General features: G+C 46.2%; 1 protein-coding gene across 6 annotated transcripts in view; it reads left to right on the forward strand.

The window, feature by feature from the left end:
• ATP8B4 (ATPase phospholipid transporting 8B4 (putative)) overlaps positions 1–24,276 on the forward strand; it is a 517,140-nt gene that overhangs the window by 434,589 nt on the left and 58,275 nt on the right. For all 6 annotated transcript variants that reach the window (XM_056572217.1, XM_056572215.1, XM_056572212.1 and 3 more), the window contains 2 exons: positions 968–1,191; positions 23,105–23,188. In XM_056572217.1, the coding sequence (XP_056428192.1) occupies positions 968–1,191; positions 23,105–23,188 (308 nt within the window). The remainder of the gene's footprint in view (positions 1–967; positions 1,192–23,104; positions 23,189–24,276) is intronic.

Consider the following 24,276-nt stretch of genomic DNA (forward strand, 5'->3'; position numbering starts at 1 on the left):
CTGTTGCAAGACTACAACTCCCACACCATGCCCTTACAGTGGGGACATGCTGGGGGTTGTAGTCTTGCAGCAGCTAGCGGACGGATGGTGGAGATGTGCAGCGCGGGTGGGAATAAGACTGGGAGATGTGCGGATAAACTGTCTCCATCACCATGAGACAGGAACAGCTAGAATGAGAGGGAGCCGGCTGTAAAGCAGAAAACTGTTTCTTCATTACACTGGTTGAATGAAAGTAAGGGTATGTTCATTGCAGTGGAATGTCAGCAGGTTGTGTCCAAATTTAGCCACAGAATCTGCTCGTAAACCCAAACAACATCCTGAAAGTGTAAACATGACCTAAGTCATTCTAAAGCAGCCCTAGAACATTGAATAAAACTTAGCTGTAATTTGTCAGAAAGTATAGTAACTAAAGATGAGAGATGTATTTATTTTTTATTTATTTTTAAATGCAGATATCACAAAATACAGGAATCAGTGCTCAACCTCTAGATGAAGAGGAATAGATTTTGTTTTGTCCAACAATAACACTTTTGGGGGCTTACAGAATTACCCCTTCATCACATATCAATAAATCATTGTACTCTAATGAAGGGGTATTCCTTTTAAGCCCCAAAATGTATTAGTTATACAAAATAAAAACGATTAATCTTCATTTGGAGGTTGAGCATGGGATCCTACTTGCTGTTTGCCCTGCACGCTGACCTTGTGCTCCAGGCGGATTGAGAGGACCCCTGTTGGTCACTAGCTGCTAACATGCAAGTATAGTGGTTGTGTCTCACACAACCCAGTCAAGTGAGCATCCACCTGGTGGTTTGGTGCTTACACATTGTACATATCCTGTGTAGGAGGCACTACTTAGTCTCACTCCTTTTTTTCTCTCTTTTTTTTTTTATTGCTCATAACTTTCTTATAAGAGAATCTCCTTTCTCTGCTAACTTTTGTCTTTTTTTTTTTTTGGTGATTGCAGGTGCTCACATAGGTGTTGGCATCAGCGGACAGGAGGGCATGCAGGCAGTTTTAGCCAGTGATTACTCATTTGCTCAGTTTAGGTACCTACAAAGACTGCTGCTAGTTCATGGGCGCTGGTCGTACTTTCGCATGTGTAAATTCCTTTGCTACTTCTTCTATAAAAATTTTGCCTTTACACTAGTGCATTTCTGGTTTGGATTTTTCTGTGGTTTCTCAGCACAGGTGAGTTCTAATATTATATGATGCAACATAGGTTCAAATTACAAGTGGTAAATAGTGTAATTATAATATAAGCAGTAGTGTACAGTATAAAAACTATTGTAAACTAATCAATCTTACCCATGTGGGATAGCAGCTGCTATCCCACATGGGTAAGATTGAGTAGTTTACAATAGTTTTTTGTGCTATCAATGTATGTATTCTGTTTACATCTACATTTACTCTACACTGCTGCACCTTTGTTACAGGTACTTTTATGGTATGAGATATTTAATGTGTGCCATTAACCTCTATTAATCCCCTAAGGATGCAGCCCATTTGGGCCTTAAAGGGGTTCTCCGGTGCTTACACATCTTATCCCCTATCCAAAGGATAGGGGATAAGATGCCCGATCGCGGGAGTCCCGTCGCTGGGGACGCCCGTGACCATGCACGCGGCCCCCTGTTTGTAATCAGTCCCCGGAGTGACGTCACGCTCCGCCCCTCAATGCAAGCCTACGGAAGGGGATAAGATGGGGATAAGATGTGTAAGCACCGGAGAACCCCTTTAAGGACCCAGACAATTTTATTCTTGCGTTTTCGATTTTTCCTCCTCGCCTTCAAAAAATCATAACTCTTTTATATTTTCATCCACAGACTAGTATGAGGGCTTGTTTTTTGCGCGACCAGTTGTCCGTTGTAATGCCATCACTCACTTTACCATAAAATGTATGCCGCAACCAAAAAACACTATTTGTGTGGGGAAATTAAAAAGAAAACCGCAATTTTGCTAATTTTGGAAGGTTTTGTTTTCACGCCGTACAATTTACGGTAAAAATGACATGTTATTTATTCTTTGGGTCAATATGATTAAAATGATACCCATTATAACATACTTTTCTATTACTGTTGCGCTTCAAAAAAAATCACAAACTTTTTAACCAAATTAGTACGTTTAAAATCCCCCTATTTTGAAGACCCATAACTTTTTCATTTTTCCGTATAAGCGGCGGTATGAGGGCTCATTTTTTGCGCCGTGATCTGTACTTTTTATTGATACCATATTTGCTTTTATAAAACTTTTTATACATTTTTTATTATTTGATTTTTTTTGGGAATGAAATGTTATAAAAAAGCAGCTATTTTGGCCTTTTTTTTTTCACGTTCACACCGTTCACCGTACGGTATCATTAACATTTTATTTTAATTGTTCAGATATTTACATACCAAATATGTATGTAAAATATTTTTTTAACACTTTTTGGGGGTGAAATAGGGAAAATGGGACAATTTACGTTTTTATTGGGGGAGGGTTTTTTTCAAATTTTTTTACTTTTTTTACTTTTATTTTTACACTTTAATAGTCCCCTGTTTAGAGCTATGTATAAGATGTAGCACTGATCAGGGTTATCGGTCATCTTCTGCTCTGGTCTGCGGGAAGGCAGATCAGAGCAGAAGACTCCAGGAAGGCAGCGGAGCCAGGTGAGGGGACCTCCGTCTGCCATACAGATCACGGCATCTGAGGGGTTAATGGTGGACATCCGTGGGATCGCGGGTGTCCGCCATTACCGGCGGGTCCCTGGCTGCGATCAACAGCTGGGACCTGCCGCGCATGATAACATCGCTCCGATAACAGCGGTTATTCTTAGGACATAAATGTACGTCCTGGTGCGGTAAGTACCACCTCACCAGGATGTACATTTACGTCCTTCGTCGTTAAGGGGTTAAGGAGAAAAATATGTTTTATGAGGGTATTTCTGATATGGTATACATCTACCTCTCCCTTCCATTTGCACTTTTGTTGGTCCTGTGTATACTTATTACTTTTAACCAAGGAATAACCTATATATGATGGTACCTCTGAGTGCTAGATTTAGTATTGTCAGATGTACCTGTCTACAGATACACTACCCCAGCAAATGCTGCTAATATATGCACTTTTTTCATAAGATAGCCTGTGGTTACTATGATATAGCAACCCTTTTGTAAGCCCCATTTTTTTGTACTGGTTGACTATTACAGCACTTTTCCATATTGCGTCTTATATGTCTTTTTAAATCTGTACTCATAATAAAATTATAGTTTGAATTTTATATCAGGTGTTGTTTAAACTCTTGTGTCTAATATGTGTAATATCTGTTGGAAAACTGATGTTTTAAATTAACTGGTGCCAGAAAGTTAAACAGATTTATAAATTACTTCTATTTAAAAATCTTAAACCTTTTAGTACTTATCAGCTGCTGTATACTACAGAGAAAATTGTGTACAGTGTTCCTTCAAGTTTCAATATTAATTGGTTCCAGGATGACCAATGTATGTTGAAACCATTGTATGTTGAGACCACAACTCTATTGAAACCTGGTAATTTGGTTGTGAAGCCCCCGAAATGTCATCCAAAAATCGGAAAATGTGAGGATTAAAGAAAAATAAGTTGATAACTAATACAGATAAAGAGAGTCCTTACATATAAAAGTAAGAAAGAGCTGCTGGAAGCTGTAAATCACTGTCAATGTAGAGCACAGGAGCTTCTTCAGGATCCTTTACAGTACACACAATGTCCTAAAAAAGTAAATTGGAGCTGCCTCCACCTGGAGCAGCTTTCCCTGGCACAGGTAAAGAGTAGTACAATACATGTAGTACCTCCCTGTACTGTAGCAGTCGCTACCAAACAGCCAGTCAGTTCATGTACTTTAGAAATACAGTGGTTTTACCGGTGAAATACCCATTCCGATTGGCCAGTTTTTCCAGCCACTGACACGTTTTACAGATCTGGACTGTCCGTAGTATTGTATGTTGAGTCTGGTTTCAAGTTACAATGGCCCAGATAAGACCATTGTAAGTTGAGGGATCACTGTAGTTCTATACAGTCTGACCACAGTGCTTTCTGCTGACACCTCTGTCTGTGTCAGGAACTGTCCAGAGCAGGAGCAAATCCCCATAGCAAACCTCTCCTGCTCTGGACAGTTCCTGACACAGACAGAAGTGTCAGCAGAGAGCAATGTGGTCAGACTGAAAAAAACTACACAACATCCTGTGTAGCATACAGCAGCTGATAAGTTCTGGAAAGATTAAGATTTTTAAATAGAAGTAATTTGCAAACCTTTTTAACTTTCTGGCACCATTTAATTTGAAAACATTTGTATTCCACCGGAATCCATGCAGGAATCAATGCCTACGCCATTCAGATTATGCAGAATATTTCCATCAAGCAGTCCTAGATGTTGGTGAAATTGTGGAGCCATAAATACCACATTGTTTGATCTTGTCTAGTTATAGCCTCTTTCTGGTTACCAGTTAGCAACATGCTTCAACATATTTTTCTCCAAAATATACAATTAACCCTCAACTGATACTTTTACTAATAGGAACGCAAGTGGTTAAACCGCAATATAGAATTCCCCTTTGTTAGATAATAATCAAAGCAATTTTTTTTTAAAGGAGAAGTATCATGCATTAAAAGATAGGGGATAAGTTTTAGATCGCGGGGGGGGGGGGGCCCGACCACTGGGACCCCCTCGCAATCTCCTGTACGGGGTCCCCTCACTTCCCGGGAACAGAGTGTGTCGACCACCGCACAAAGCGGCCGCCAACATGCCCCCTCCATATATCTCTAAGGGAAAGCCGGAGATAGCCAAACAGCTCTCCTACAGAGATATATGGATGGGGTGTGTCAGCCGCTGCTATCCTGCAGATAGGGTATATGTTTTTATGCATGATATATCTCCTTTAACCAAACATTGAAAACCTCAAAAATCACCTAATTCAGAAGAATTAACTACAGTGATTAGATTTTCCCTTTTATACAAGGGAACAATAGCTTGGTAGAGGCATATTTAAAGTCCTTTGACTCTATTTGGCATCCATGCAAACTTAGTTTTTATGATTTGACCCCAAAGCCCATTTTCCCCCACAACTTCCTAGCAAGGATAAAGACCTCACTGTTTCTCCATTCTCGTATTATTCATGCTATATCATGTTGAGATACCTGGAATATTGTTTTTTTTTTTCCTCCTGCTTACTTGTATGTCAGTTCTAGTATTATTGATAGTGTTTTTTTCTCTATCGGCTCCATTGGGGAACACAGACCGTGGGTGTATCTTGCTGTCTCTAGGAGATGTGACACTATGGTAACAAAAAAAGTCAGCTCCTCCCAGCAGGATATACCCGCCTTCAGGCTCTGAGCTATTCAGTTTAATCTTAGTGTCTGAAGGAGGTGGACTGGTCTGGGCTATCCAGACCAGGTCTTTTGTTTTTTGTTTTCCTAATATAGGGACGTGTTATTTTTTTTTAAATTCCTTTTTCTTTCTGTTTTCAGGTGGGGACTCAGGGACTGCGGTTCCCTGTTTCCCCATTGCGAGTAAGGGGGCACAGACATTGCGTATATGCGCTATTAACCCCCCCCCCGTCAACGGTCAGCGCCTGGGTGGTACCTCATGGGTCAGGGTCCCCCTATGTCTCTGCTCACCTCGCTCGCGCATAGCAGCCAGGCGTGATGCAGGGACCATAAGCTGGCTGAACAGTGAAGACTCCATTAGGTAAGTTCTTCTGACTGGGGTAAGTACCTTTTTCCACAGGTACAGCCTCGCAACCTCTGGAGACCCCCTGTTTTGGCCCACCTCAGTTTTTTGGGGCTTTTTTTTAACAGGGGCTGCATTTGCTGGGGGAGCTGTTTCACTAAGGGGGCATATATTACAAAAAATTTTTGTGTGTGTGTGGTGTGTGTTTTTTTGGACACTACTTAGCGCCTCATATGCGGCTGTCAGCCGCGACGCTTTTCAGTTTGAGTGCTCTCAGCGCCGGCTTATATCTTCCTTCACAGCGCCTTATACGCGGCTGCAGCCGCGGCGCTGTTATGAGCCGGGCGCTTCAGGGGGGATGTTTTACTTCATTTGCTCTGGCCGCCTCCGAGCGCATATTTCTCCCTTTACAGCGCCTTATACGCGGCTGCAGCCGCGGCGCTGTTATGAGCCGGGCGCTTCTGGCTAAGTTTTACTTTCATTTCGCCGGCAGAGGCTGCCGGCACTCTTACCCCCCGCTCCGTTGCCCCGAGCGCATATACAGTTGGGCGCTCGGGACAAGGAGCGGGTGCCATGACACTTCTTCCTCGACGCTTGTAGCTTCGCCCACTGACCGGGGGGGGGGAGCTCTCAGAGGCACGAAGCAGCGCCCAATCAGCGCGATTTTCTGTGTTTAGGGGTCAGTTACTACGTGCCTTGCTCCAGGCACGCCCCTCCCTCCCTATTGGCTGGCCTTATGAGTCTAGCTAGCTGCACGGTGCAATTTCTCCTCTCTGCAGCTGACAGGGGACACAGATCTGGGTGAGAAAGTGCCCCATTATGTCTGTACCCAGGGCTGTTTATCCCTCTAAACAGAAACCTGGGAATTTAGTGACTTACTATACCTGTAAGCACTGTAATACCAAGATGCCTGGCTCCGCTGAGCCCGCTTGCTCTGCCTGCTCCTCTGCTCCCCCAGACCCCCTGATGCCCCTTCGGTCCCGGTGGGTTCAGCTGCTCCTCCAGCCTGGGTTTCTTCTCTGACCCAGTGTATGGCTGACTTGTCCCAAGTCTCCCGTTCGGTGGCTGGCGCAGGACCTCTGAGAGGGCCTGCTCTTCGTCCCCTCGTACCTCACACTCTCACAAGCGTGCTAGGGGTGCCTCGTCTGACTCTTCCATTGAGTCTTCGGATAGATGTGGGCGTTCCCCTCGCGGGTCCCGCCCCTCCCTATTATCTGGGCACAAACGTCGCTCCTCTAGAGGACGTTCTCGGAGTCGCCACTTTGCCACGCCAGAGCTGCGTACCTGGTCAGGGTCGCCCCCCTCCAGGACTGCCTCTACTCATTCACTTCCCCTGGTGAACTGGTGGACGAGGCTTCCGAGCCGGCATCTGACTCAGAGGACCGCTGGGACTCAATTGCAATGGTGTACTCATTGGTGACACCCATAAGAGACACCCTTCATCTAGAGGACCCAGGATCTTTGGATGTCTATCCAGAAGTATCCTTTCATCGTGCTAAGCCAGCACCTCAAAGGTTCAGCTCTCACGCTGACTTTGACGACATTCTGGAATCTGCATGGAAACATCCAGACAAGAGATTCCCGGGAATCAAGACAATCCAAGAACGTTATCCATTTGTCAAGGACCTTGTCGCTAAGGTGGTTTTCCCTCCCTCAGCGGATCCACCAATCTCCCGGATCTCTAGGGCGACTACACTGCCTCTGGCAGTTGCCGCTGCCTTCAAGGACCCATGGACAAGAAGGTAGAATCCTTAGCGAGGTTTGCTTCTGAGGCAGCTGGCTCTTCTCTTCTTCCCATCTTCGCCTCGACATGGGTGTCCAAGGCCCTCTCGGAGTGGTGCCAAAAGCTCCATCAGGATATCTTAGCGGGATCCCCCCACCAGAGGATTTATCTGCTTTGGCTCTCCAATGCTCTAAAGCTGGGGACTTCTGTGCGCAGCTTCCACGTAGTCAGCCCGTTGTTCTGCCTTTGCTGTGGGTCACCTAGCGGCTCTCCGCCACTTGATGTGGCTTAAAGCTTGGAATGCGGATGCCGCTTCCAAAAGGTCTCTCTCTGAACTTCCCTTCCGGGTGGCCGCCTTTTTGCCGACCGCCTCGATGAGATTATCTCTGTGGCAACTAGAGGTAAGAGTTCCTTCTTACCTCAAAATAAGGCTCGCCCTTCTTCCTTTTTCCTTTCGGTCATTTTGGACCTCTGGTTCCAGCTAAGGGTCCGGGCAGGCGCCCTCGCGGGACAAGAAGGCTCCCTCGTGCCGGGCACGCCCGGTTTGCAAATCGGACTCCAACCGGACCGACCGTTTTGCACCCAAATCGGCCAACTGCAAGCCTACTTCTGCTGAAGTGAGGCCCTCACCCGTGTTTTCTTTCGGGTGGGAAGTCGTCTTGTTTTCCGAGACATCTGGACTTCCCACATTCAGGACTCTGGGGTCAGGGATGTGGTGTCCAACGGTTACTGGATCAAAATCGCGTTTTTCGATCCCGGGCCCCCCGGTCTCCCCCTCTGGCTTGGCAATTTTGAGCGGCTCTCTAGTCTCTGCTTCTCCAGGGGGTTATCGTCCCCGTTCCTCCAGGGGCACGTTTTTCGGGGTTCTATTCAGATTTTTTGTGGTCCCCAAGATGGACGGGTTCTGTGCGACCAATCCAACCGTTACCTCATCATGCACCACTTCAAAATGGAATCTCTCCGTTAGGTGATGGCGTCCCTGGAACAAGGGGAGCTACCTTCATCGGTGGACATCAAGGATGCCTACCTCCACGTGCCAATATTTCCGGGCCATCATCGGTACCTCCGCTTGCGTTTCCGGAGGGGCACTTTCAATTCGTGGCCCTCCCCTTTGGTTTGGCCACGGCTCCTCTGGTCCTTACAAAGACCCTTGCGCCAGTGTTGGGCCTGTTTGTTCGAGGGGAATCTCGGTGACGACCCTCTCATCAAGGCTCCGACCAGAGCCCATACTCTGGAGAATCTGGACATCACTCTCCACTCTCTGACTCGCTTCGGGTGGATGGTCAACTGGGGCAAGTCGGTCTTCTGTCCTACCCAGTCTCTAACCTTCATTGGCCTTCGATTCGACGGCCTCTGCCCGCATTTGTCTTACGCCGGACAAACGTCTGGCGCTCTGGTCGGGGGTCCGCCCCCTTCGGACCCAGGTGTCAGTCTCCATTTGCCCAGTATGGACGTCCTGGGTCGGGTGGTGGCAACTATGGAGGCCGTACCCTTTGCCCAGTTTCATTACCGCCCCCCTTCAACTGGCGATTCTCTCTCGATGGAACAGGTTTTCTCTGTCCCTCGATCGTCAGATTGTTCTCCCTCGCAGGGTCCGTCTGTCTCTGCTCTGGTGGCTCCGCTCCCCCCTTCTTCTCCAAGGGCGGTCCTTTCTTCCCCTTCTCTAGCGGTTGTTACACCGGTTGCCAGCCTGTCGGCCTGGGGCGGTGTGTTCAGGGATTGGATGGTCCAGGAACTCTGGTCTCCCCTGGAGACCCCTTTTTCCAATAAACATATTGGAATAACGGGTGATTCTTCTTTGTCTTCTTCATTGGGAGGCCGTCTTCAGTCTCGCCCTGTCCGCATTCAGTCGGACAACGCCACGGCCGTGGTGTACATAATCGACACACATTCCGGGAGTGTTCAACTGGGAAGCGGACTTCCTCAGTCGGTCCGACCCCGGCAAGTGGTCTCTTCATCCAGAGGTCTTCGTGCAGCTCTGCGACCTCTGGGACCTTCCGGACGTGGACTTCTTCGCGTTCCAGCACAATCGGAAGATCCTTCCGTTTGTGTCCAAGTTCCGGGACCCTCAGGCTCTGGACGTGGACGCCCTAGTGATTCCTTGGGCGGGGTTAGCCCTACCTTATCTGTTCCCTCCTCTTCCGCTCCTTCCTAGGGTGCTGAGGAAGCTCAAGGCATAGGACGTCCTCGCCCTTCTGGTAGCTCCAGATTGGCCACGAAGGTCGTGGTTCGCCGACGTAGTCAGGCTCCTGGACGGCGCTCCTCTGCGCCTTCCGCTCCGCCCAGTCCTACCCTCTTGGGGTCCTCTTGCCACCCTAATTTACAGTCGCTGCATTGTTGGCGTGTCGGTTGAGACCGCGGTTTTGAGGGCCTGCGGGTTCTCTTCCCAAGTCATTCACACCATGCTCTAGGCTCGTAAGACCTCCTCCGTACGAATTTATCACCGTACTTGGCCGTTTTTATTTTCGTTGGTGTGAAGCTCAGGACTTCTCCCCGGTGACCTTCTCGATTCCCCCTCTTCTCTCCTTTTTTTGCAGTCGGGGTTGGAACTGGGGTTGTCTCTCAGTTCTCTTAAAGGTCAGGTTTCGGCCCCTGTTTTCTAGTCTCCTGTCCGGACCTTCATGCAAGGAGTGGCGCACGCTGCTCCTCCTTATCGGACACCAGGGTGAACCCTTTGAGCCCCTTAGAGAGGTGTCTCTCCGCCTCCTTTCTTGGAAAGTGGCTGTCAGGATTCGGCAGGCTGGAGGTGGATCCTCTGTGTCAGAGAGGGATTGGCGTAGACCGTGTCGGTGGACCGGTTCTAAGTTGCTACTGGTCTTCACCAGAGCCCGCCGCAAAGCGGGATGGACTTGCAGCGGCGGTAGCAACCAGGTCGTATCCACCGGCAACGGCTCAACCTCTCTGACGGCTGAGATAGGCGCGGTACAAGGGATTAGACAAGAGCAGGGTCGGACGTAGCAGAAGGTCAGGGCAGGCAGCAAGGGTCGTAGTCAGGGGCAACGGCAAGAGGTCTGGAACACAGGCTAGGAACACACAAGGAACGCTTTCACTGGCACAATGGCAACAAGATCCGGCAAGGAAGTGCAGGGGAAGTGAGGTATTATAGGGAAGTGCACAGGTGAAGACACTAATTAAAACCCATACGCCAATCGGTGGCGCACCGGCCCTTTAAATCGCAAAGACCCAGCGCGTGCGCCCTAGGGAGCAGCACAGATGGGGAACGAGTCTGGTAAGCGGGTCGGAATGCGCACCGCGAGCGGGCGCGTCCCGCATCGCGAATCGCATCCCGGCTAGGGACATTATCGCAGCGCACCCGATCAGCGGGTCTGACCGGGGCGCTGCGAACAGGAGAACGCCGTGAGCGCTCCGGGGAGGAGCGGGGACCCAGAGCGCTCGGCGTAACAGTACCCCCCCCCTTTGGTCTCCCCTTCTTTTTAGAACCCGAGAACTTGTGGATAAGGTCCTTGTCAAGGATGTTGTCCTCGGGTTCCCATGACCTCTCCTCCGGGCCGCAATTCTCCCAATCTACAAGAAATTTTTTTTTACCTCTGACCGTCTTGGATGCCAGAATTTCTTTAACCGAGAAGATGTCAGAGGACCCGGAGACAGGAGTAGGAGAACAACCTTAGGAGAGAAGCGGTTAAGGATGAGTGGTTTAAGGAGAGAGACATGAAAAGCACTATGCTCATGATTCAGCAGAGAGCTCTGTGTTCCAAAAAGAAAAGAATTTCCTCTGTAGTATTCAGCAGCTAATAAGTACTGGAAGGATTAAGATTTTTTAATAGAATTTATTTACAAATCTGTTTAACTTTCTGGCACCAGTTGATTTAAAAAAAAAATAAAAAATAACGTTTTCCACCGAAGTACCCCTTATCAGTATTGGCCTCAGCATACGGTCTGTTTTTCCAGAAGAGACTAGTCGTAATTTGTTAGTGATAGCACCTCATAGATTAAAACTGTTCCCTTAAAGTCTGAAATTAATTATCCAGTCTGGGAAGGAATTGTGTTTTAGAAGAAATATCTTCTTGGGTGTTTTTTTAATGAAATAACATTGGCGTGCATTAACAACTGAGTCTTTCAGACTATCAAACACAGATAAAGCTATAGCAGCCATGTTGGTCTTTATAAAAATAGAATCTTTGGCAGGCACAAATGCATTTTATTGATTCAAAAGGACACCAAAATAGGCAAATAGGTTCAATGATGTATTGCTAATGGCTGCATCACCCTTCAACACATAAGGTCTAAGAATAGTAAGCGATAAAATGAGATTGCCTGCTTATAATACTGTGTGCATGTAAAAGAAGTAATACAAAGATGATTTCATGTTCTCCTATTTAGGGAAGTTTGGTCCTGATGCCCTTTTATTATTATTATTTAAAAAAAAAAAAGGATGAAAATATTATTGATCTTTAACCTCTTAAGGACTCAGCCCATTTTCACCCTAAGGACTCAGCCCTTTTTTGCAACTCTCACCACTGTCACTTTATGCATTAATAACTCTCGCTTAATAACTTTCGCTTTTACTTTTCATTGTGATTCTGAGAATGTTTTTCGTGACATATTCTACTTTAACATAGTGGTACGTTTTCGTTGTTACTTGCATCCTTTCTTGGTGAAAAATCCCCAAATTCTGAAAATTTTGCATTTTTCTAAATTTGAAACTCTCTGCTTGTAAGGAAAATGGACATTCCAAATAAATTATATATTGATTCACATATACAATATGTCTACTTTATGTTGGCATCATAAAGTTGACATGTTTTTACTTTTTGAAGACATTAGAGGCCTTCAATGTATAGCAGCAATATTCAAAATTTTCATGAAAAATTCTAAATCTGAGTTTTTTCAAGGACCAGTTAAGTTTGAACTGGATTTGAGGGGCTTTCCTGTAATAAATACCCCATAAATGACCCCATTATAGAAACTGCAACCATCAAGGTATTCAAAATGATATTCAGAAAGTTTGTTAACCCTTTAGGTGTTTCACAGGAATAGCAGCAAAGTGGAGAAGAAAAATCTAAATCTTTATTTTTTGCACTAACATGTTCATGTAACCCCATTTTTTTTTCATTTCTACAGGGGATATAGGGAGAAAAAGCCCCCAAAATTTATAGCCCAATTTTTCTTGAGTATGGAAATACCTCATATGTTGACGTGAAGTGCTCTGCGGGCTCACAACATGGCTCAAGAGGGAAAGAGCAACTGTGGGATTTTGGAGAGCCAATTTTGCTGTCATGGTTTTTGGGGGGCATGTTGCATTTAGGAACCCCCCATGGTGCCAGAACAGCAAAAACAAAAAAATAAAAAATAAACTCCACATGGCACACTATTTGGGAAACTACACCCCTCAATGAACGTAACAAGGGGTATAGTGAGCCTTAACACCTCACAGGTGTTTGACGGTTTTGCGTTGAACTTGTACAAGAAAATTAATAATTTGATTTCTTAACACTGAAATGATGGTATTACTCCAAATTTTTCATTTTCACATGGGGTAATAGGAGAACATGGACCCAAAAATTTTAATCCCATATGTGGACGTAATGTGCTCTCCTGGCGCACTTCAGGTCTTAGAACAGAAGGAGCGCCATTGGGCTTTTGGAGAGAGAATTTAGCTGGAATTGAAGTCAGGGGCTATGTGCGTTTAGAAAGCTCCCATGGTGCCAGAACAGAAGAAACCCCCACATGTGACACCATTTTGGAAACTACACCCCTTAAGGAATGTAACAAGGGTTATAGTGAGTACTTACACACCTCAGGTTTTTTTGAACAGTGGGCCGTAAAAGTGAAAATGTGATTTTTACACTATAATGAGTGTGTTACTCCAAATCTTTAATTTTCAGGTGAAGTAATAAGGGAAAAGGCCCCCAAAGTGTGTAATGCAATGTCGTCTGAGAAAGAAAATACCCCATATGTGGATTTAAAGTGCTCTGCAGGCGCACTAGAGGGCTCAGAATAGAAGGAGCGCCATTGGGCTTTTGGAGAGAGAAGTTTGTTGGAATTGAAGTTGTGGGCCATGTGCATTTACAAAGCTCCTATGGTGCCAGAACAACAGAACCTTCCCCCCCCCCCCCCCCCACACACACACATGTGCTACCATTTTAGAAACTACAACTCTCAGGGAAGGAAACAAGGGGTACAGTGAGTACTTGCACCTCACATGTTTTTTGATCAGTGGACCGTAAAAGTGAAAAATCACTTATCACTGAATTGCTGGTATTAACCCAGATTTTTTAGTTTCACAAGTATTTATAGAAAAATAAACTTCACAGAATGTGTAGCCTAATTTCTCCAGAATAAGGAAATACCCCATATGTGGACATTAAGCTCTCTGCGGGTACAAAAAAGGGCTTAGGAGTGAGACAGCACCAATGAAATTTGAGGCCTAAAGTGGTGCTTTGCACTGCAAAGGCCGAGGATCTGACATATAATATAAAAATAATGGCAAGTGACACCCCTCAAGGAAGGTAACAAGGGGTACAGTGAGTACTTACACCTCACAATTTTTTTTAACAGTGCGCCTTAAAATGAAACATTTGATATTTTTACACTAAAATGCTGGGGTTACCCAATTTTTATCATTTTCACAAGGGGTAATGGGAGAAATTGGGCTTTTTCTCCTGACTATGGAAATACATCTATATATGGGGTAATATGCTGGTCGGGCGCACAACAAGGCTCATAAGTCATAGATGTCTGTTTGCATTTGAGGCCTATGGCAAGCCAGTGGCTAACTGTTACATACATTCAGTGGAAAATATAAAAAAAGAAGCACCCACACATGACACAGTTAAAATGCTGGGGTTACCCAATTTTTATCATTTTCACAAGGGGTAATGGGAGAAATTGGGCTTTTTCTCCTGACTATGGAAATACATCTATATATGGGGTAATATGCTGGTCGGGCGCACAACAAGGCTCATAAGTCATAGATGTCTGTTTGCATTTGAGGCCTATGGCAAGCCAGTGGCTGACTGTTACATACATTCAGTGGAAAATATAAAAAAGAAGCACCCACACATGACACAGTTACAGAACATTTGAGGAAACTTGTAAATCCCCAATGCTGTTGACTCTGTGTCCCATGACCCTTTTTGGGGGAGGAAAAATATATACATATATATATATATATATATATATATATATATATATATATATATATTATAAGGGGTATTGGAAAAGATTAGTTTTGTACATTTTTTTTGGGGTGGGGAGGGGGTTGGGAGTGCTTTGGTTTAAAATTTATAAGACAATGCACTCTGGACTGGTACATTGGAGTAAAATTCTGGGAAATTAAAATGAGGGAAAGGGAGTAAACATTTTGAACTCCATGGAAGTGTGATACTCCCTGAAGCAATCTTTTCTTTAATGCAGGGGCCCGGATGATTGGGGCAAGTTTCACATTGAGTGGTGGTGTCCTTATGAATCCCCCTCCTGTGACACACTCTGCATTTTTTTTTTTTTGGGATCATCCCTTCTTTTCAGGACCTCACCTGGAAAATGTTCGCTGGGGACGATCCGGGTGCCCACAGTTCCAGAGGTGCTCTGGCCCGCTCTTTGGCAGTGACCAAAGGTTAGGGCCTTTAGAACTTCCTCTTGGAACTGCAGGAATATCCCTGTGTTGCCAGGGTACTGGGACAGTACAAAAGAGTTGTACATGGCCACCTGTGCCATGTAGAGCGCAACTTTTTTGTACCATGTTTTCTGCATGGCATTATATGGCTTGAGGACTTGATCAGAAAGATCAACTCTCCCCTTTTACCAGAATACAATCAGACTTGAGGACCGGTCCCACGATACCTTGCACAGGGACAGGGGTGCTGCGGTTCCCATGAATTGTGAACAGCATAAGGACATCCCTCTTATCCTTATACCTGACCAGCAACACGTTTTCATGGGTAAGAGCACGGGACTCGCCCCGGGGGATAGGTGTGTGTAGGAAATGGGCCGGAAGGCCTCTATGATTCTTCCGGACTGTCCCACAAGCAACTGTGGATCAGGCGGCGAGGGATATGAACAGAGGGATACTAGTATAAAAGTTATCCACGTAAAGGGGGTAACCCTTATCTAGCAATGGGTGCAAAAGGTCCCAAACGATTTTCCCGCTAACCACCAGAGTGGGGGGACATTCTGGGGGTTCAATACAGGAACATTTTTCCTCATACACTATAAACTTGCAAGTGTACTCTTGCAAAGTTTATAAATCTTCACACCATATCTTGTCCGCTTAGTGGGAATGTACTGCCGGAAGCTGAGTCTCCCCTGAGTCTCATCAATAGAGACCTCCCTCCCAGTGACATAGCCCTCCCAAAATTTGGGAGCAGCATAATGCAAACATTTCTGAATGGCCTCGAACCGGGGACGGGTCATGGCCATACTGTAGAAACTGGGTCTGGTAGAGGACGTCCCCACTCCAGTACTGCCTGACACTGGGTTTTTTAACTAGGCCCATATGCAGCACAAGGCCCCAAAATGTCCTAATTTCGGCTGCATCAACTGGGAACCAGCCATTGGCCCTATCTAAAAAGGAGCCTGTGTTTGCGGCGACGAACTGTTGGGCGTACAGTTCTTCTGGTCAACCATCAGATTGACAAAGTCGTCACTGAAAAAATACTAAAATAGTCCATTTCAGTGAACCCGACGATGTCAATTGCCAACAAACTCATGAATCACAGGCTCGTGGTCCGCTGGCTCAGTCTAGACAAGTTCACCAGTATGGGGCACCAGTAAACTGGCTGGGGGTTTGACTAGTACGAGCACCAGGGTCACTCGCACTAGCATGGGGCACAGGGTCAGGAGCAGAGGAGGTTTGCGGTACCGCATGGCAGCGTCTCCGCTGCCTTGGTTGCCTATCATCACTAGATGATGAGGAGGGCGAGGAAGATAACAAAAATTTGGCAATGTGGCAAATGCCATCTCCGCTGAAAACGCCCTGTGGGCAATTTCCCTACTTTATTGGGGGTGGGGGTATGTGTGTATGTGTGGGGAAAACTTTATTTGTGTGTGCGCTGCGTGTGGTGTGGTGCTTGACTACCTGCCCTACCCTAACCCGGCCTAACCCATCACCTAACTGAACAAAAATATAAAATAAGACCAATCACGGCTGTTCTAGGGGGTGGCAACACTGCTACCTCCCAGTACAGTATTGAAGGTTATTGGTGGTGTGTATTACACCTCCGATCACCTTCTTTTTCCTGCAGATCGCCGTTCTGAATTGACCGTCAATTTGCGCCCCCCTCGGCAGTGTCACGAGATGCCTGCTGAATGATTTCAGCAGGCATCCATCCCGGCGGGGACCAGAAAACCGCAGGGCGTATGTCACGATGCCGGCTGGCAGGTAGTGGACCCTCTGTGCCAGAGAGGGATTGGCGTGGACCGTGCTAGTGGACCGGTTCTAAGCCACTACTGGTATTCACCAGAGCCCGCCGCAAAGCGGGATGGTCTTGCTGCGGCGGTAGTGACCAGGTCGTATCCACTAGCAACGGCTCACCTCTTTGGCTGCTGAAGATAGGCGCGGTACAAGGGAGTAGGCAGAAGCAAGGTCGGACGTAGCAGAAGGTCGGGGCAGGCAGCAAGGATCGTAGTCAGGGGCAACGGCAGAAGGTCTGGAAACACTGGCAAGGGACACACAAGGAACGCTTTCACTGGCACTAAGGCAACAAGATCCGGCAAGGGAGTGCAAGGGAAGTGAGGTAATATAGGGAAGTGCACAGGTGATAACCCTAATTGGAACCACTGCGCCAATCAGCGGCGCAGTGGCCCTTTAAATCGCAGAGACCCGGCGCGCGCGCGCCCTAGGGAGCGGGGCCGCGCGCGCCGGGACAGAACAGACGGGGAGCGAGTCAGGTAGGGGAGCCGGGGTGCGCATCGCGAGCGGGCGCTACCCGCATCGCGAATCGCATCCCGGCTGGCAGCAGGATCGCAGCGCCCCGGGTCAGAGGACGTGACCGGAGCGCTGCAGCGGAGGGGGAGAAGCGAGCGCTCCGGGGAGGAGCGGGAACCCGGAGCGCTCGGCGTAACAGTACCCCCCCCCTTGGGTCTCCCCCTCTTCTTGGAGCCTGAGAACCTGAGGAGCAGACTTTTGTCAAGGATGTTGTCCTCAGGTTCCCAGGATCTCTCTTCAGGACCACAACCCTCCCAGTCTACTAAAAAAAAATTTTTCCCTCTGACCTTTTTGGCAGCCAAAATCTCCTTGACCGAGAAGACGTCCGAGGAGCCGGAAACAGGAGTGGGAGGAACAGATTTGGGAGAAAAACGGTTGAGGATGAGTGGTTTGAGAAGAGAGACGTGAAAGGCATTAGGGATACGAAGAGAAGGAGGAAGAAGAAGTTTATAAGAGACAGGATTAATTTGACACAAAATTTTGAAAGGACCAAGATAGCGTGGTCCCAACTTGTAGCTAGGGACACGGAAGCGGACATATTTAGCGGAGAGCCATACCTTGTCTCCAGGGGAAAAAACGGGGGGAGCTCTTCTTTTCTTATCCGCGAATCTCTTCATGCGTGAAGAAGTCTGTAAGAGAGAATTTTGGGTCTCTCTCCATATAGTGGAAAGGTCACGAGAAATTTCATCCACAGCGGGCAGACCAGAGGGCAAGGGGGTAGGGAGGGGGGGAAGAGGGTGACGGCCGTACACCACGAAAAATGGGGATTTGGAGGAAGATTCAGAGACCCTGAAGTTATACGAGAATTCGGCCCATGGAAGGAGATCTGCCCAGTCATCCTGGCGGGAGGAAACAAAATGTCGCAAATAATCACCCAGGATCTGGTTAATTCTTTCTACTTGTCCATTGGACTGGGGATGATATGCAGAGGAAAAATTTAATTTAATCTTGAGTTGTTTACAGAGAGCTCTCCAGAATTTAGACACGAATTGGACCCCTCTATCCGAGACAATCTGCGTAGGCAACCCGTGAAGACGAAAAATGTGTACAAAAAATTGTTTAGCCAACTGAGGCGCAGAAGGAAGACCAGGAAGAGGGATGAAATGTGCCATTTTGGAGAATCGATCAACGACCACCCAAATAACGGTGTTGCCACGGGAAGGGGGTAAATCAGTAATAAAATCCATACCAATCAGAGACCAAGGCTGTTCGGGGACAGGCAGAGGATGAAGAAAACCAGCGGGCTTCTGGCGAGGAGTCTTATCCCGGGCACAGATAGTGCAGGCTCGCACAAAGTCCCCGACATCCGTCTCCAGAGTCGGCCACCAATAGAAGCGGGAGATGAGTTGCACAGATTTCTTGATGCCCGCATGACCTGCGAGATGGGAGGAGTGACCCCATTTGAGGATTCCGAGGCGTTGGCGTGGAGAAACAAAGGTCTTTCCTGGAGGAGTCTGCCTGATGGAGGCAGGAGAAGTGGAGATCAGGCAGTCAGGTGGAATGATGTGTTGCGGAGGGAGATCAACTTCTGAGGCATCCGAGGAACGAGAGAGAGCATCGGCCCTAATGTTCTTATCGGCAGGACGAAAGTGAATCTCAAAATTAAATCGGGCAAAGAACAGAGACCACCGGGCCTGGCGAGGATTCAGCCGTTGGGCCGACTGGAGGTAGGAGAGGTTCTTGTGGTCGGTGTAGATAATGACAGGAAATCTTGATCCCTCCAGCAGATGCCTCCATTCCTCAAGTGCTAATTTAATGGCTAGAAGCTCTCGATCCCCGATGGAGTAGTTCCTCTCCGCTGGAGAGAAGGTCCTAGAGAAAAAACCACAAGTGACAGCATGCCCGGAAGAATTTTTTTGTAGAAGAACAGCTCCAGCTCCTACTGAGGAGGCATCAACCTCCAATAGGAAGGGTTTGGAAGGGTCAGGTCTGGAGAGCACGGGAGCCGAAGAAAAGGCAGACTTGAGTCGTTTAAAGGAGTCCTCTGCTTGAGGAGGCCAAGACTTGGGATCAGCATTTTTCTTGGTTAAAGCCACGATAGGAGCCACAATGGTAGAAAAATGTGGAATAAATTGCCTGTAATAATTGGCGAACCCCAAAAAGCGTTGGATAGCACGGAGTCCGGAGGGGCGTGGCCAATTTAAGACGGCAGAGAGTTTGTCTGGATCCATCTGTAGTCCCTGGCCAGAGACCAAATATCCTAGAAAAGGAAGAGATTGGCATTCAAACAGACATTTCTCAATTTTGGCATAGAGTTGGTTGTCACGAAGTCTCTGAAGAACCATACGGACATGCTGGCGGTGTTCTTCTAGATTGGCAGAAAAAATTAGGATATCGTCCAGATATACCACAACACAGGAGTATAACAGATCACGAAAAATTTCATTGACAAAGTCTTGGAAGACGGCAGGGGCATTGCACAGTCCAAAGGGCATGACCAGATACTCAAAGTGTCCATCTCTGGTGTTAAATGCCGTTTTCCACTCGTCCCCCTCTCTGATGCGGATGAGGTTATAGGCGCCTCTTAAGTCCAATTTAGTGAAGATGTGGGCACCTTGGAGGCGATCAAAGAGTTCAGAGATGAGGGGTAAGGGGTAGCGGTTCTTCACCGTGATTTTATTAAGACCGCGGTAGTCAATGCAAGGACGTAGGGAGCCATCTTTTTTGGACACAAAGAAAAATCCGGCTCCGGCAGGAGAGGAGGATTTACGGATAAAGCCCTTTTTTAGATTCTCCTGGACGTATTCGGACATGGCAAGAGTCTCTGGGGCAGAGAGAGGATAAATTCTGCCCCGGGGTGGAGTAGTACCCGGGAGGAGGTCGATAGGGCAATCATAAGGCCTGTGAGGAGGTAGAGTCTCAGCTTGTTTTTTGCAGAAAACATCCGCGAAGTCCATATAGGCCTTAGGGAGACCGGTTACTGGAGGAACCACAGAGTTACGGCAAGGGTTATTGGGAACCGGTTTTAGACAGTTCTTGGAACAAGAGGACCCTCTGTGCCAGAGAGGGATTGGCGTGGACCGTGCTAGTGGACCGGTTCTAAGCCACTACTGGTATTCACCAGAGCCCGCCGCAAAGCGGGATGGTCTTGCTGCGGCGGTAGTGACCAGGTCGTATCCACTAGCAACGGCTCACCTCTCTGGCTGCTGAAGATAGGCGCGGTACAAGGGAGTAGGCAGAAGCAAGGTCGGACGTAGCAGAAGGTCGGGGCAGGCAGCAAGGATCGTAGTCAGGGGCAACGGCAGAAGGTCTGGAAACACTGGCAAGGGACACACAAGGAACGCTTTCACTGGCACTAAGGCAACAAGATCCGGCAAGGGAGTGCAAGGGAAGTGAGGTAATATAGGGAAGTGCACAGGTGATAACCCTAATTGGAACCACTGCGCCAATCAGCGGCGCAGTGGCCCTTTAAATCGCAGAGACCCGGCGCGCGCGCGCCCTAGGGAGCGGGGCCGCGCGCGCCGGGACAGAACAGACGGGGAGCGAGTCAGGTAGGGGAGCCGGGGTGCGCATCGCGAGCGGGCGCTACCCGCATCGCGAATCGCATCCCGGCTGGCAGCAGGATCGCAGCGCCCCGGGTCAGAGGACGTGACCGGAGCGCTGCAGCGGAGGGGGAGAAGCGAGCGCTCCGGGGAGGAGCGGGAACCCGGAGCGCTCGGCGTAACAGCGTATCTGTACGCTCTGAGTCCTTAAGGATTCTGGAACGGGGGCGTATATTCCCTGCGTCCCTAAGAGGTTAAAGACGCAAACAATAAAATATTAAAATATTACTCTATGTTTCTGATATTGATATATAGAGCCATAAATAAATAGGGGGAGATTTATAAAAACCTGTGCAGAAGTTGACCAGTTGCCCATAACAACCAATTAGATTTCTTCTTTCATTTAACCCCTTAAGGACACAGGACGTAAATGTACGTCCTGGTGCGGTGGTACTTAACGCACCAGGACGTACATTTACGTCCTAAGCATAACCGCGGGCATCGGAGCGATGCCCGTGTCATGCGCGGCTGATCCCGGCTGCTGATCGCAGCCAGGGACCCGCCGGCAATGGCCGACGCCCGCGATCTCGCGGGCGTCCGCCATTAACCCCTCAGGTGCCGGGATCAATACAGATCCCGGCATCTGCGGCAGTGCGCGATTTGAATGAATGATCGGATCGCCCGCAGCGCTGCTGCGGGGATCCGATCATTCATAACGCCGCACGGAGGTCCCCTCTCCTTCCTCCGTGCGGCTCCCGGCGTCTCCTGCTCTGGTCTGTGATCGAGCAGACCAGAGCAGGAGATGACCGATAATACTGATCTGTTCTATGTCCTATACATAGAACAGATCAGTATTAGCAATCATGGTATTGCTATGAATAGTCCCCTATGGGGACTATTCAAGTGTAAAAAAAAATGTAAAAAAATGTTAAAGTAAAAGTTAAAAAAAAGTGAAAAATCCCCTCCCCCAATAAAAAAGTTAAACGTCCGTTTTTTCCTATTTTACCCCCAAAAAGCGTAAAAAAAATTTTTTATAGACATATTTGGTATCGCCGCGTGCGTAAATGTCCGAACTATTAAAATATAATGTTAATGATAACGTACGGTTAACGGCGTGAACGAAAAAAAAAAAAGTCCAAAATCCGACTTTTTTAATACATTTTATTAAAAAAAAAAATATAAAAAATGTATTAAAAGTTTTTTATATGCAAATGTGGTATAAAAAAAAAGTACAGATCATGGCGCAAAAAATGAGCCCCTATACCGCCGCTTATATGGAAAAATAAAAAAGTTAGGGGTCATCAAAATAAAGTGATTATAAACGTACTAATTTGGTTAAAAAGTTTGTGATTTTTTTTAAGCGCAACAATAATATAAAAGTAAGTAATAATGGGTATCATTTTAATCGTATTGACCCTCAGAATAAAGAACACATGTCATTTTTACCATAAATTGTACGGCGTGAAAACGAAACCTTCCAAAATTAGCAAAATTGCATTTTTCGTTTTAATTTCCTCACAAAAATAGTGTTTTTGGGTTGCGCCATACATTTTATGATATAATGAGTTATGTCATTACAAAGGAGAACTGGTCGCGCAAAAAACAAGCCCTCATACTAGTCTGTGGATGAAAATATAAAAGAGTTATGATTTTTAGAAGGCGAGGAGGAAAAAATGAAAACGTAAAAATTAAATTGTCTGAGTCCTTAAGGCCAAAATGGGCTGAGTCCTTAAGGGGTTAAAAAAGGGCCTCTGAAAATTAAAAGAAGTGATCTGATTCAACTTTTGCTCTACACAGGTTTTGATAAATCTTCTCCATAGTATTGTTTTTTTTTTTTGTTTTTTTTTTTGTCAAAGTTTATAAACTAAGGATTAGGTGCAGTGCTATTGTTATTTTTCTACCATGGTAGTGGTACTGCTGTATGCAGCCTAAACACAGCCTCACTGGGGTCAAATCTGCAAGATAAACTGTAAAGAGAATTGCAGAGTAGTATTTCTACATTTAAATGTCTCAGGGTGTTGTAAAAATGCAAAAATTGATTATTGACTCAACAGTGATCTACTACTGGCATTGTTCCAACAGTGTTCGTCCCTGCTGCCAGTGATTCCTGCACTCCATCCTGACACATAGGAAATGCTAGCTGCATAAAGAGCAATTCCATAATACAGCACACAATAATAATGGTCCATGCCCATTCATGGCTAGTTTACCAAATTCAGATTAGTATATAGATAAGATTTTCTACTCTGCAGAAATATTTATGTTCCTGCTCATTATAGCAAATTTTGCTTTTGTGAAATAAGACAATTTACAACCTTTTTTTTTTCCAGACCGTTTATGACCAGTGGTTTATTACACTTTTTAATATTGTGTACACATCACTTCCTGTGTTAGCAATGGGACTCTTTGATCAGGTAAGCTAATAATTTGCCACCCTCATGGCTTGTTTATTTATGGCTTGTTTATTTAAATGAAGATGAATTTTCAATAGTCCATCAGAGAAGATATATATATATATGCTAATCAATTATGTTTCTTTCATGGCTATTCAATGCTGCAGGCCTGGTTCTAGCATGCAGTAAAGTTTTGATTTTGTGCATTTTTATACAAAATAAGGACAATTTTATAAACAATCTATACGGGTGTATGAAAACAATGAAGGTACAATATTTTTATATAAAATGCATTTATAATTCTACAGGCCCTTTCACTTTTTTCACATTTTGTTAAAGGGGTACTCCCATGGAAAACTTTTTTTTTTTTTTAATCAACTGGTGCCAGAAAGTTAAACAGATTTGTAAATCACTTCTATTAAAAAATCTTAATCCTTCCAGTACTTTTTAGGGACTGTATACTAAAGAGAAATCTAAAAGAAATGCATTTCCTGTGATGTCCTGACCACAGTGCTCTCTTCTGACCTCTGCTGTCCATTTTAGGAACTGGAGAAAATCCCCATAGCAAACATAAGCTTCTCTGGACAGTTCCTAAAATGGACAGCAGATGTCAGCAGAGAGCACTGTGGTCAGGACATCACAGGAAATGCATTTCTTTTTGGATTTCTCTTTAGTATACAGCCCCTAAAAAGTACTGGAAGGGTTAAGATTTTTTAATAGAAGTGATTTACAAATTTGTTTAACTTTCTGGCACCAGTTGATTAAAAAAAAAAAAAAGTTTTCCTTGGGAGTACCCCTTTCAGCCTTGTGCTGAAATTAAATAAAAAAAAAAAAATTTCCACCATTATTCTGTACGTAAAACCCCATAATGTATTCAAAAGGAAAAACTAAAATATGGCATTGACAGTAAGTATTCAGACCCGTTACTCAGTACTTAATTGAAGCATGTTTGACAGTGATTACAGCCTTTAGTCTTCTTGTGTATGATGCCACAAGATTTGCACACCTGGACTTGGGGATTTTCTGTCATTCTTTTCTGCAGATGCTCTCAAGCTTTGTCTGATAAGATGGGGGCCATCAGTGGACGGGCATCTTCAGAGATGATCAAT

This window comes from Hyla sarda, chromosome 4, assembly GCF_029499605.1.
Source record: "Hyla sarda isolate aHylSar1 chromosome 4, aHylSar1.hap1, whole genome shotgun sequence".
Lineage (NCBI taxonomy): Eukaryota > Metazoa > Chordata > Amphibia > Anura > Hylidae > Hyla > Hyla sarda.